Raw genomic sequence first — 14959 nt, 5'->3', positions numbered from 1 at the left:
CAGAGGCTGTTCTGTATTCATGTAGAATGACACTCATAACAGAGAGAACAGATGGGAGCTTTCTCTAGAGTTGCAGCAAACATTTAAAAAAAAATCACAGCTTGATGACCGACCTCCAGGTGTCATTGATGAAAAAAATGAAAATCCCTTTCTGATATAGGCTAAGGCCTGAAAGAGCGTACCTGGCTTTACAATTATTCATGCCAGATATGAACTGTTCTAAAGTCATGTTATTATAGGCTATTACTGTTATAATAGACAGTATAATTTCATAACATCCCAAATTAACGCATAACCTTCTAAATGAATTTAATGCATAACCTTCTGCGTGATGAATTTCATGAGGTGCGAGGCCTATCTATGCATGCATCCTCCTAGCTGTATCAACACCAAAAGCAAAGACGCTGCACAGGTGTGCATGCCTGATGTAATATGGGTCTCTTTGACGCTTCAAGAACTGAAACTGTCAGGACAACCAGGTCAGGTTAACATCTGTAGACAAGTAAGGACTGCATAATGTATTGCAGCTCATTAGAAACCAATCTAGCTTGCTTGACTCAGTCCATGTGATTATTCTGCATAGAACCTCCCCACTGGTAAGTATAATTTCATAGCTTTATCAGCTGTACCGGCTAGCTAACGGTACTCACTTTTCGGTAGATGCCTCCTTGGTGGCGGTTTCATTGCTGGTGGCGGTGTCATTTTTGGTGTCCGTTGGCGGTGGGGCCGAACCGTCATCGCTCTTGGTGGAGAGCTTCCGAGTTCCGTGGCCGTTGGTAGTGTATGGCGAATCTCTCCATCCAACCGCATGCTGGAGACACTTTACTTTGGGCACAGATCTGACATCTGTACATGCGGTGCTAAAGCAATACGCGACTGATGGTGATGTATTTCTGGCTATACCTGTCAAAGGGCGCTTCAGGTTGGATTGAAACAACTCCTTGAGCACTACCGAAGACCGAAAATGTAGCATTTCAATCCTATCAAGCTAAATAGTGGAAGGGTTTATAACTCAGCTAGCTAGATATTTAATAAATATGAAGCAATATATCCCAAATGCGTTTGGTTTTAGTCGTGACGAATGGTCCAGTCACAGGGAGTCACGATTCTTAAAATGTTTTCCAGTGGACAAAAACATCTATTCACGCCCAAATATAGTCCTATTGGCTCCTGTTAGCACTTAAATCATCCTCAGATTGGCTGTTCTGGTTGGCTGTCATTCATGCTAATTTCCCGTGTATCATGGCTTCAAATGTACCAGGTGAATGTGACCGAAGATTATGAATATACTGACAAGATACATGTCTCTCCGCCGCCCTGATAATGTGAGTCGTTGTCCACAAATCAGCATCGCGGGCCGTCTAGCTCCCGCCTATCCTTCCATTGGAAAAACGCCACCTGCTGGAGGGAGACAGATTATCCGTGGAGTTGGGCTCTCTCTTCCTCTTCCTCTCTGATGTGACAGACATCTAGTGCTGAACAATTACTGCTTTTAATGTCGCTTTGGTTTTGGTTCGATAAAAAAAAATCGCGGTGTTCGATTATTTATTTATTTAACATTAAAAACATTATGAAATAATGACATTACAATGATTAGAGATTTTTAAATGAATTTCCAAAGGTAAAATATTGAACATTCAATTGTCAAAACACCACAAAATGTTCCACTGTCTCTGTCAGTTCCACATATAAAAATAGGAAATAGGAAATTACTATGAAGATTCTCTGAAGCAGGATGTTCAATGGAAAATGTTAAGTTTCAAAACACTTATATAAACTAACCATCATCTAGTCATAACCTACAGTTGAAGTCAGAAGTTTACATACACTTAGGCTGGAGTCATTAAAACTCGTTTTTCAACCACTCCACACATTTCTTGTTAACCAACTATAGTTTTGGCAAGTCGGTTAGGACATCTACTTTGTGTATGACACCATTCATTTTTCCAACATTATTTTACAGACAGATTATTTAACTTATTATTTAACTTGTATCACAATTCCAGTGGGTCAGAAGTTGACATACACTAAGTTGACTGTGTTTTTAAACAGCTTGGGAAATTCCAGAAAATGATGTCATGGCTTTAGAAGCTTCTGATAGGCTAATTTACATAATTTTAGTCAATTGGAGGTGTACCTGTGAATGTATTTTAAGTTTTTCCTTCAAACGCAGTGCCTCTTTGCTTGACATCATGGGAAAATCAAAAGAAATCAGCCTAGACATCAGAAAAAATTGGAGACATCCATAAGTCTGGTTCATCCATGGGAGCAATTTCCAAACGTCTGAAGGTGCCACGTTCATCTGTACAAACAATAGTACGCAAGTATAAACCCCATGGGACCACGCAGCCGTCATACCGCTCAGGAAGGAGACGCGTTATGTCTCCTGGAGATTAACGTACTTTGGTGCGAAAAGTGAAAATCAATCCCAGAATAACAGCAAAGAACCTTGTGAAGATGCTGGAGGAAACAGGTACAAAAGTATCTATATCCACAGTAAAACGAGACCTATATCGACATAACCTGAAAGGCCGTTCAGCAAGGAAGAAGCCACTATATATACAGTCCAAAGTCATTTTTTCCTGTTTTCTACATTGTAGATTAATAGTGACGACATCAAAACTATGAAATAACTCATATGGAATCATGTAGTATGCAAAAAAGTGTTAAACAAATCAAAATATATTTTATGTTTTCGACTGTTCAAAGTAACCATCCTTTGCCATTCTCTCAACCAGCTTCACTAGGTTGTCACCTGGACTGATTTTTCAACAGTCTTGAACTAGTTCCCACATATGCTGAGAACTTGTTGGCTGCTTTTAATTCACTCTGGGGTCCAACTCACTCTAAACCATCTCAATTGGGTTGAGATCGGTTGATTGTGGAGGCCAGGTCATCTGATGCAGGACTCCATCACTCTCCTTCTTGGTCAAATAGCCCTTACACAGCCTGGAGGTGTGTTTTGGGTCATTGTCCTGTTGAAAAACAAATGATCCCACTAAGTGCAAACCACATGGGATGGCGCATCACTGCAGGATGCTGTGGTAGCCATGCTGGTTAAGTGTGCCTTGAATTCTAAATAAATCACTGACAGTGTCCCCAGCACAGCAACCCCACACCATCCTCCACGTTTCACATTGGAAACCACACACGAAGAGATCATCCGTTCACCTACTCTGCGTCTCACAAAATCTCAAATTTGGACTCATCAGACCAAAGGACAGATTTCCATCAGTCTAATGCCCATTGCTTGTGTTTCTTGGCCCAAGCAAGTCTCTTCTTCTTATTGGTGTCCTTTAGTAGTAAGCCTGATTCACGAGGTCTCCTCTCAACAGTTTATGTTAAGATGTGTCTGTTACTTGAACTCTGTGAAGAATTTATTTGGGCTGCAATCTGAGGTGCAGTTAATTGCCAATATCCGAGGCTGGTAACTCTAATAAACTTATCCTCTGCAGCAGAGGTAACTCTGGGTCTTCCTTTCCTGTGGCATTCCTCATGAGAGCCAGTTTAATCATAGAGCTTGATGGTTTCTGCAACTGCACTTGAAGAAACTAACATTTTTGACTGACCTTCATGTCTTAAAGCAGTGGTTCCCAAATGTTTTATTGTCCCGTACCCCTTCAAACATTAAACCTCCAGCTGCGTACCCTCTCTAGCACCAGGCTCAGTACACTCTCAATTTTTGTTTTTACCAATCATTGTAAGCCTGGGAAAAAAACTACACGATACATTTATTAAACTTAAGAATGAGTGTGAGTTTTTGTCACAACCCTCTCGTGGGATGTGACAAAGAGCTATTATAGGAACAAGGCACAAATAATAAAATAACAATAATCAATAATGTTGCTCTTTAGCCATCTTACATATAAAACCTTATTTGTGTAAACTTCTATATCAAAAATTGTGAATAACTCACCACAGGTTAATGAAAGGATGTGCTTGAAAGGATGCACATAACTCTTCAATGTTGGGTTGTATTAGAGAGTCCCAGTCTTAAATCATTTTCCACACAGTCTGTGCCTGTATTTAGTTTTCATGCTAGTGAGGGCCGAGAATCCACTCTCACATAGGTACGTGGTTGCAAAGGGCATCAGTGTCTTAACAGCTCAATTTGCCAAGGCAAGAAACTCTGAGTGCAGCCCTATCCAGAAATCTGTCAGTGGCTTCTGATTAAATTAAATTTTCACAGAACAGCTTGTTGCAGTTTAGAATAGGCTCTCTTGTTCAGATATCGGTAAGTGGACTGGAGGCAGGGCATGAAAGGGATAATGAATCCAGTTGTTTGTATTGTCCGTTTCGGGAAAGTACCCACGTAATTGCGCACCCAGCTCACCCAGGTGCTTCGCTATTTCACATTTGACATTGTCCGTAAGCTTGAGTTCATTTGCACACAAAAAATAATATAATGATGGAAAGACCTGTGTGTTGTCCTTGTTTATGCAGACTGAAAAGAGCTCCAACTTCTTAATCATAGCTTAAATTTTGTCCAGCACATGGAATATAGTTACAGAGACCCTGTAATCCTAGATTCAGATCATTCAGGCGAGAAAAAACATCACCCAGATAGGCCAGTCGTGTGAGAAACTCGTCATCATGCAAGCGGTCAGACAAGTGAAAATGATGGTCAGTAAAGAAAACTTTAAGCTCGTCTCTCAATTTTAAAAAACGTGTCAATACTTTGCCTCTTGAGAACCAGCGCACATGTTGTTAAAGCGTTACAATGGTCGCTGTCCTTATCATTGCATAATGCAGAAAATACACGGGAGCAACTGCTTGCACTACCACTGCTACTGCTTGCATTACCACTGCTACTGCTTGCATTACCACTCCACTATGTCTCCCTGTCATGGCTTTTGCGCCATCAGTACAGATACAAACACATCAAGACCACCAAAGTCCATTTGATGTCACAAAGCTGTCCAGTACATTAAAAATATCCTCTCATGTTGTCCTGGTTTCCAGTGGTTTGCAGTAGAGGATGTCTTCCTTAATTGACCCCCCATAAACGCAACGGACATATACCAGGAGCTGTGAAAGGCCCACCATGTCTGTTGACTCATCCAGCTGTAACGCATAGAATTCACTGGCTTGTATGCAAAACAGTAATTGTTTCAAAACATCTCCTGCCTCCTGTCACTGATGCGTCGTGAAACAGTGTTGTTTGATGAAGGAAGTGTCTGTATATTTTTGGGGGCCTTTTCCCCCAGCAATGTCCCAGCCATATCCGCGACAACAGGAACAATTACGTCCTCCACAATAGTATGGGGCTTTCCTATCCTAGCCACTCAGTAGCTCACCATATAAGAAGCTTTTAGTTCCTTCTTATTAATGGTATCTGTTGTCTTACCACTCGAAAGCCGTCTTTATTCTCGCTCAAAAAACTTGTGGCTTATTTTTCAAATTGTCATGTTTCGTTTCTAAATGTCTGCGCAAGAGTGAAAGTTTCCCGCGAGAGAGTAACGGTTAAAGTGATTGGATGTTAATTATTTGACTAGGCTACCTGTATTTGTGTCACGTCCTGACCTTAGTTCCTTTTTTATGTCTCTATTTTAGTTTGGTCAGGGTGTGAGTTGGGGTGGGAATTCTATGTTGTGTATTCTAGGGTTTGTATTTCTGTGTTTGGCCTGGTATGGTTCCCAATCAGAGGCATTTGTTGATCGTTATCTCTGATTGAGAACCATACTTAGGCAGCCTGTTTTCCCATTATGGGTTGTGGGTAGTTGTTTTCTGTGTCTGTGTCTTACAATACAGAACTATTTCGGTTTTCATTTATTTCTCTTGTTTTTTTTGTATTCAGTGTTCAGTTATATTTCAATAAAATATGGACACTTACTTTTGGTCTGATCTTTCCTACTCCTCCTCAGATGAGGAGGAAAACAGTTGCAATTTGACGTTGTGTTGTTATTTCGCTGAACACTAGATCATGAGAGAGGCCTGTAATTTTCATCATAGGTACACTTCAACTATGACAGACAAAATGAGAAAAAAATTCCAGAAAATCACATTATAGGATTTTTTTATGAATTTATTTGCAAATTATGGTGGAAAATAAGTATTTGGTCACCTACAAACAAGCAAGATTTCTAGCTCTCACAGACCTGTAACTTCTTTAAGAGGCTCCTCTGTCCTCCACTCGTTACCTGTATTAATGGCACCTGTTTGAACTTGTTATCAGTATAAAAGACACCTGTCCACAACCTCAAACAGTCACACTCCAAACTCCACTATGACCAAGACCAAAGAGCTGTCAAAGGACACCAGAAACAAAATTGTAGACCTGCACCAGGCTGGGAAGACTGAATCTGCAATAATTTTCTTTTCTCATTTTGTCTGTCTGTTTGTTTGTCATAGTTGAAGTGTACCTATGATGAAAATTACAGGCCTCTCTCATCTTTTTAAGTGGGAGAACTTGCACAATTGGTGGCTGACTAAATACTTTTTTGCCCCACTGTATAATCAATCTTTAGGATATTTTTATCATAAATCTTCAATAATATTCCAACCGGACAATTCCTTTGTCTTTAGAAATGAAAGGGAAAAGAGCTCGTGCTCACGGCTGCGGCGTGAATAACTAAAGGCTTTCTGCCAGACCCCTGGTTCAAACAGCTCTTATTCGCTCCCCTTTCATAGTAGAAGCCTGAAACAACGTTCTAAAGAGTGTTGACATCTAGTGGAAGCCTTAGGAAGTGCAACAGACACAGTATATTGGAATGGCAGATTCTTGCCTGCCGTATGAGTTCTGTTATACTCACAGACATTATTTTAACAGTTTTGGAAACTTTAGAGTGTTTTCTATCCAAGTCTACTAATTATATGCATATTCTGGCTTCTGTGCCTGAGTAGCAGGCATTTTACTCTGGGCACCTTATTCATCCAAGCTACTCAATACTGCCCCCCAGTCCCAAAGAAGTTAAGCTACTCCGTTGGCAGCTGTCTCAAGCAAAAGCCCGGCTTGGTGACACAGTGTAGTTCTTGAGTAGTGGTGTGACCTACACAGATCATCCCTTGGAAACAGAGGTAAGATCTCCGAAGGTCCAGTTAACCCTTTCAGTCCCGAGACCTGAGCAAAAGTAGCCTTTTCATTTAACAGACTTTCATTTATCTGCATGTCCAGCCCTTACATTTAGCCTCACAATTAAGTGTTTTACCATTTACCTTTCAGGACAACCAGGGCTACAAGTAGAACACAAAACAATTTGACATAAAACAGTTTCATTCATGGCTTTTATTGACAAATATCAATAACAAAATAAGGTCAGAGAGAGCAAAATTAAGTGCAGAAATTGTTTGCTCACTGGGAAATGAATATCCAACTAATCAATGACTGTGTAGAAAGTTGAGTTTGTGATAGAAACGGTGAGCTTATTACAGTATTATAGACACTGTGTCAAGGGACTTCCTATCATCTTCTATGTAGAAGAACCCCTTACCATCTAATGACTCTTGTGTAGCTTGTGAGCGTCATAGAGCAAAACGTGAATTTTTGTGAAATTCTCAGCTTTTCACATATAGCTTGCAATAGTTTGTAGCTCAAACCATTCAGACTCGACAGTAGCTTTTGCAAAAAGACCTGGCCCCAAGCTACCAATCTAGCCTAGCCCCCGTTAATCACGCAGACTAATGGATGGTCGATCTACGGATGCAGAAGAAATAGACAAATCCGATGGTACATTGGGTTAACTGATACTGTATCTCACCTGTTACTAAGGCCTTGACAGTTACAGTAGGGTTGTGTCGTTTTGAGGGTGCGCATTGCCTACGCAAAAATCTGTCTCCAAGCCTTTAGCCTGTTACATGGGACAGTCTATTGCGCTTGAGGCTTTCATCTGGTTGCCTTTGTGCTGCTGGAAAGCAGGGAGATTTAATATTTCTCTTTCTAGCCCGTTTTTGTCCGTCTACCCTACGCCTGCAAAGCGAGTGAGTGGGCGACATGCGCCATTCGTGTCCACCGTTCGTGCCTTCAGTTTGCCCTGGGTTCCTCCTGGGTACCTTGGCACCAAAACCCCACCTCTATGTCTAAGGTCAGCGGCAGCTGTGTTGTCGTGCCCTGAAGCTTATGGTTACACTCGCCGCTCTTCCCATTTAGTAGAGCGTCTCCGCCATTTGTGTCCAGCATCAGTCGCATTGACTGAAAACTTTAACGCCTGTGAGCGGCAATGACCCCTGCGTTTTTTGGGCACCTCCCTGCAAGGGAAGGCCCCCTAACTCATTAATGGCCATCTTTGTATAGTGGAGGATCTTGTATTGCAAAATGTAATATCAAAGTTTACAGGCCGGAAGGTAGAGGTATGGCTACCTCTTTCGAGGTACCTCTTTCGCACTGTTCTATGGCATTTTCTAATGGAAGATTTGCATTTTGGGAACACTCTTTGGGCTGTTGCGGTGACATTTTCACTGTCACACCGGCAGTCATGAGTCATGTCGGCAGTAAAATTCCATGTCATGAGTCACGGTAATCTCCTCTTATGCACTCTGGACATGCTTTGGTAGTACCCAACTTGCTAACGTCCAAAATTTCTATCCACAAGTCTGGGAGAGAACGTATAGCCCTAGGCATTTTTTATATTTTCATAATTAAATTGGGTGACATTACCTTTAGCACTGTGGTGAGATACAGAATATCTCACCACAGTGCGTTTCCATCTCCTCCTCTCTCTGTTGTTCCTTTTGTAATTTATTTATTTAATATATATATTTTTTTACCCACTTTTTAATCCCCAATTTTGTGGTATCCAATTGTTAGTAGTTACTATCTTGTCTCATCGCTACAACTCCCGTATGGGCTCGGGAGAGACGAAGGTCGAAAGCCATGCGTCCTCCGATACACAACCCAACCAAGCCGCCCTGCTTCTTAACACAGCGTGCATCCAACCCGGAAGCCAGCCACACCAATGTGTCGGAGGAAACACTGTACACCTGGCGACCTGGGCCAATTGTGCGTCGCCCCATGGACCTCCCGGTCGCAGCCGGCTGCGACAGATCCTGGGCTCGAACCCTGAGTCTCTGGTGGCACAGCTAGCACTGCGATGCAGTGCACTAGACCACTGCGCCACCCGGGAGGCCGTTATTCCTTTTTTGAGCGTACAGAGAGGTGGTCAACAATTTAGGGAAATATGTTTGAGAAAATGTTACAGTTGATGTTCCAGAACAGATTTCACTTGGTTCCCCATATGAAGTGGATTTAACAAGTGACATCAATAAAAGATCATAGCTTTCACCTGGTCAAGTGTCATGGAAAGAGCAGATGTTCATAATATTTTATACACAGTGTAAATTAGTAATACCCAACGATGTACACCTGCCTATACATGTGGATATGTATGTTGTAATACCACACAGATCAGTCACATTATCTCAAAACACTGCCACTACCGACCCGATCATTGCGCACAAGATACAATCATGTGTTGAGGGTAAATGCACATTGACCATGACCAGGCAGGCAAACAAAAGCACAAGAGGACAGTGGCGTTAAACAATGGGTTCAAAAAAATAAACAGGATCTGCAATTAACCAATTGATATAGAATCTGAAGCATCCATTTAATGCATGTAAGGTGCTGTGGTTGGCATTTAAAAACAATGACTGTATTTTCATAAACATAGGTCATTTTCCAAAATCCATAATGTAGTTTACAAAAGTTCAAATCAGGAAGGCTGGTCTGAATGACCGTTTTTCAGTTTGACAACCATCCACTACCAGCTATAATAACCTTAAGGCCCATCATTGGAACTCCTTTCGCCTAGCAAGGGGGTTTCAATGCCATCTGCCCAGCAAAGTGCTACCCGTCATCAGCATTTGGCTCCGAGGAGCATGGTGACATGAAGTGGTTTCTGTGAGAAGAACAGGAGGGGGTGTTTTACCTCAAGTTATCCTAACAGGTAGGCCTACATTATATTCACTGTGTTTCTGCATTTTTGGGGGGGACAAAGCATGTATTGATTAATGTTCACTAGTTAAAAGATCACATTTCAGATCTAGCTAATGATTAGGCCCATGGTAAACGCAGATAGGCAACCCAATGCATCAGCCTATTTATTTATAGCCACTATGCTGCATCAGCTGCGCTACAGGTGATAATGCTTATAGCATACCTGAGAAGATGGACCATGCATAGGCTTGGTCCAAACTGACCTCTTCCCCGCAAATCTGTTCTCGCTCAGCATGTCATTCAACAGTTGAAGGCCCTCATCCTCAGACTGAGTCAGGATAACCCAAAGGGGGAGTCAGGTGTGGGTAAGGAGAAGAAAAACTATGCAGTTCTCTGTCCATTATCCCAGATTAAATCACTGAATCAGAGCTCCCCAGTATGCACAACGATGTGTCAACAATTTCCTACACCACTACTAATACTGTAACACTTACCACAATACAAAAGGAAATTATAACTACAAATATCACCCAGTTTCTTAGGCACCTTCCTTAAAAAATATAAATGTACTTACCGGTAACAGAACTGGAGGTCTAGACAGAGGGATCTGTTCGCCAAGGTGAAGATGTAGTCCTTCATACTCCATCTGCTGTTCGTTCATCAGGACGAGGGGGAGTGCCCGATTTGGGTCAGTGTCTCTGACTTTGGCCCCCACATCCGTTTGCCTGAGGGAGTCTGACACAAACTTGTTGTGAACATCCATAAAATGGCCAAATATTCCAAAAGATGAAGCTCTTTGCTCCTGGAACTAACCACACACAACATTGTGTTCAATTGTGTCCGAGAACAAAGAGGGAATAACTGGATTGACAAACTGTCTTACATATTAATCACTGACCCCCGCCATCTTCCAGTCTAGTCAGCAGGGTACAGGTCCTCTTTGCCTTACAGCAGGTGTTCTTGAACAGACTTCTGTCATTGATTGCTTGGGCCCTTCTTCTGCTTTACATTTGTATTGGAGGATTGCAACCAACTGAAAAGTGCATACACCGCCACCTACTGTACTGGAGTGTGAGGCCTCCCTATCACTGTACATTATCTAACCATGTGTTTCCCCTTACTGTTCTAGAGTGTGAATTCATTACACTTTGTGACACAAAAAAGGGAAGGGAAAAATGATGAGGAAAAGGGAAGAAAAATTGCCCTACCAACTACACCTACACCCATTAAAACCTCACCAATATACCACTACTTGATCCAATCGGATCCTACACCAGGCCAGAAGCCTGGGAGGACAGGACACTATCGTTCAACACACCTTGTAACTCTTCTCTGTTTGGGACCTGATGTCCACATTGTGTTGACACCTACAGTGGTAAGACAAAGTATGTGAACCCTTTGGAATCATCTGGATTTCTGCATAAATTGGTCATAAAATTAGATCTGATCTTCATCTAAGTCACAACAGACAAACACAGTCTGCTTAAACTAACAACACAAATGATTGTATTTTTCTTGTCTATATTGAATACATCATTTAAACATTCACAGTGTAGGTTGGAAAAAGTATGTGAACCCCTAGGCTAATGACTTCAGCTAACCTTGAATCCAATCAATGAAACGAGATTGGAGATGTTGGTTAGAGCTGCCTTGCCCTATAAATAAATTAAGATTAATAAATATTGGAAAGCAGCTGCGGTCATCCCCCTCTTCAAAGGGGGGGACACTCTTGACCCAAACTGCTACAGACCTATATCTATCCTACCGTGCCTTTCTAAGGTCTTCGAAAGCCAAGTCAACAAACAGATTACCGACCATTTCGAATCTCACCATACCTTCTCTGCTATGCAATCTGGTTTCAGAGCTGGTCATGGGTGCACCTCAGCCACGCTCAAGGTCCTAAACGATATCTTAACCGCCATCGATAAGAAACATTACTGTGCAGCCGTATTCATTGATCTGGCCAAGGCTTTCGACTCTGTCAATCACCACATCCTCATCGGCAGACTCGACAGCCTTGGTTTCTCAAATGATTGCCTCGCCTGGTTCACCAACTACTTCTCTAATAGAGTTCAGTGTGTCAAATCGGAGGGTCTGCTGTCCGGACCTCTGGCAGTCTCTATGGGGGTGCCACAGGGTTCAATTCTTGGACCGACTCTCTTCTCTGTATACATCAATGAGGTCTCTCTTGCTGCTGGTGAGTCTCTGATCCACCTCTACGCAGACGACACCATTCTGTATACTTCTGGCCCTTCTTTGGACACTGTGTTAACAACCCTCCAGGCAAGCTTCAATGCCATACAACTCTCCTTCCGTGGCCTCCAATTGCTCTTAAATACAAGTAAAACTAAATGCATGCTCTTCAACCGATCGCTACCTGCACCTACCCGCCTGTCCAACATCACTACTCTGGATGGCTCTGACTTAGAATACGTGGACAACTACAAATACTTAGGTGTCTGGTTAGACTGTAAACTCTCCTTCCAGACCCATATCAAACATCTCCAATCCAAAGTTAAATCTAGAATTGGCTTCCTATTTCGCAACAAAGCATCCTTCACTCATGCTGCCAAACATACCCTTGTAAAACTGACCATCCTACCAATCCTCGACTTTGGCGATGTCATTTACAAAATAGCCTCCAATACCCTACTCAACAAATTGGATGCAGTCTATCACAGTGCAATCCGTTTTGTCACCAAAGCCCCATATACTACCCACCATTGCGACCTGTACGCTCTCGTTGGCTGGCCCTCGCTTCATACTCGTCGCCAAACCCACTGGCTCCATGTCATCTACAAGACCCTGCTAGGTAAAGTCCCCCCTTATCTCAGCTCGCTGGTCACCATAGCATCTCCCACCTGTAGCACACGCTCCAGCAGGTATATCTCTCTAGTCACCCCCAAAACCAATTCTTTCTTTGGCCGCCTCTCCTTCCAGTTCTCTGCTGCCAATGACTGGAACGAACTACAAAAATCTCTGAAACTGGAAACACTTATCTCCCTCACTAGCTTTAAGCACCAACTGTCAGAGCAGCTCACAGATTACTGCACCTGTACATTGCCTACCTATAATTTAGCCAAACAACTACCTCTTTCCCTACTGTATTTAATTTATTTATTTATTTTGTTCCTTTGCACCCCATTATTTTTATTTCTACTTTGCACATTCTTCCATTGCAAATCTACCATTCCAGTGTTTTACTTGCTATATTGTATTTACTTTGCCACCATGGCCTTTTTTTGCCTTTACCTCCCTTATCTCACCTCATTTGCTCACATCGTATATAGACTTGTTTATACTGTATTATTGACTCTATGTTTGTTTTACTCCATGTGTAACTCTGTGTCGTTGTATGTGTCGAACTGCTTTGCTTTATATTGGCCAGGTCGCAATTGTAAATGAGAACTTGTTCTCAACTTGCCTAAATCAAATCAAATCAAATGTATTTATATAGCCCTTCGTACATCAGCTGATATCTCAAAGTGCTGTACAGAAACCCAGCCTAAAACCCCAAACAGCAAGCAATGCAGGTGTAGAAGCACGGTGGCTAGGAAAAACTCCCTAGAAAGGCCAATACCTAGGAAGAAACCTAGAGAGGAACCAGGCTATGTGGGGTGGCCAGTCCTCTTCTGGCTGTGCCGGGTGGAGATTATAACAGAACATGGCCAAGATGTTCAAATGTTCATAAATGACCAGCATGGTCGAATAATAATAAGGCAGAACAGTTGAAACTGGAGCAGCAGCACAGTCAGGTGGAAGTTGAAACTGGAGCAGCAGCATGGCCAGGTGGACTGGGGACAGCAAGGAGTCATCATGTCAGGTAGTCCTGGGGCATGGTCCTAGGGCTCGGGTCAGTTGAAACTGGAACAGCAGCATGGCCAGGTGGACTGGGGACAGCAAGGAGTCATCATGTCAGGTAGTCCTGGGGCATGGTCCTAGGGCTCAGGTCCTCCGAGAGAGAGAAAGAAAGAGAGAAGGAGAGAATTAGAGAACGCACACTTAGATTCACGCAGGACACCGAATAGGACAGGAGAAGTACTCCAGATATAACAAACTGACCCCAGCCCCCCGACACATAAACTACTGCAGCATAAATACTGGAGGCTGAGACAGGAGGGGTCAGGAGACACTGTGGCCCCATCCGAGGACACCCCCGGACAGGGCCAAACAGGAAGGATATAACCCCACCCACTTTGCCAAAGCACAGCCTACCTGGTTAAATAAAGGTGAAATAAATAGAATAAAATAAAAAAATAAAAAATGTAGTTTGATATACACAAGAAGCATTGACTGATGTGAACCATGCCTCGGACAAAAGAGATCTCAGATGACCCTAGATTAAGAATTGTTGACTTGCAAAAATCTGGAAAGGGTTACAAAAGTATCAGAAAGACAAATTGCCTATAAATGGAGAAAGTTCAGCACTGTTGCTACTCTTCCTAGGAGTGGCCGTCCTGCAAAGATGACTGCAAGAGCAATGAGCAATGGTCAATGAGGTTAAAGACTTAAAGAAATCTCTGGAACATGCTAACATCTCTGTTGAGGAGTCTACGATATGTAAAACACTAAACAAGAATGGTGTTTATGGGAGGACACCACGGAAGAAGCCACTGCTGTCCAAACAAACATTGCTGCACGTCTGAAGTTCGCAAAAGAGCATCTGGATGTTCCACAGCGCTACTGGCAAAATAAGTTGTGTTGTTTGGAAGGAACACACAACACTATGGGTGGAGAAAAAAAAGGCACAGCACACCAACATCAAAACTTCATCCCAACTGTAAAGTATGGTGGAGGGAGCATCATGGTTTGGAGCTGCTTTGTTGCCTCAGGGCCCGGACAGTTTGCTATAATCAACAGAAAAATGAATTCCCAAGTTTATCAAGACATTTTGCAGGAGAATGTAAGGCTATCTGTCCACCAATTGAATCTCAACAGAAGTTGGATGACGCAACAGGACAATGACCAAAAACACAGAAGTAAATCAACAACAGAATGGCTTCAACAGAAGAAAATATGCCTTCTGGAGCGGCCCATTCAGAGTCCTGATCTCAACCCTACTGAGATTAGAGGTCGGCCGATTAATCG

The 14959-nt window shown here is 42.5% G+C and overlaps 1 protein-coding gene across 2 annotated transcripts in view; it reads right to left on the bottom strand.

The window, feature by feature from the left end:
- The window catches only part of LOC109906680 (glutaminase kidney isoform, mitochondrial), a 31206-nt gene extending 20361 nt beyond the window's left edge, over positions 1 to 10845 (bottom strand). The window contains exons 1-2 of one of the 2 annotated variants that reach the window (XM_031792368.1): positions 10755 to 10845; positions 10446 to 10606 (exon numbers count right to left, since the gene is read on the bottom strand). In XM_031792368.1, coding sequence (XP_031648228.1) covers positions 10446 to 10510 — 65 coding nt within the window. In that variant the 5' untranslated portion in view covers positions 10511 to 10606; positions 10755 to 10845. Of the gene's footprint in view, positions 1 to 650; positions 1328 to 10445; positions 10607 to 10754 lie in introns of those variants that run through there. The other variant, XM_020504512.2, reaches the window with a different exon arrangement.
- Positions 10846 to 14959: the final 4114 nt, after the last annotated feature.

This window comes from Oncorhynchus kisutch, linkage group LG16 (assembly GCF_002021735.2).
Source record: "Oncorhynchus kisutch isolate 150728-3 linkage group LG16, Okis_V2, whole genome shotgun sequence".
Classification (NCBI taxonomy): Eukaryota; Metazoa; Chordata; class Actinopteri; order Salmoniformes; family Salmonidae; genus Oncorhynchus; species Oncorhynchus kisutch.
This window is presented reverse-complemented; position numbering and strand designations above follow the sequence as displayed.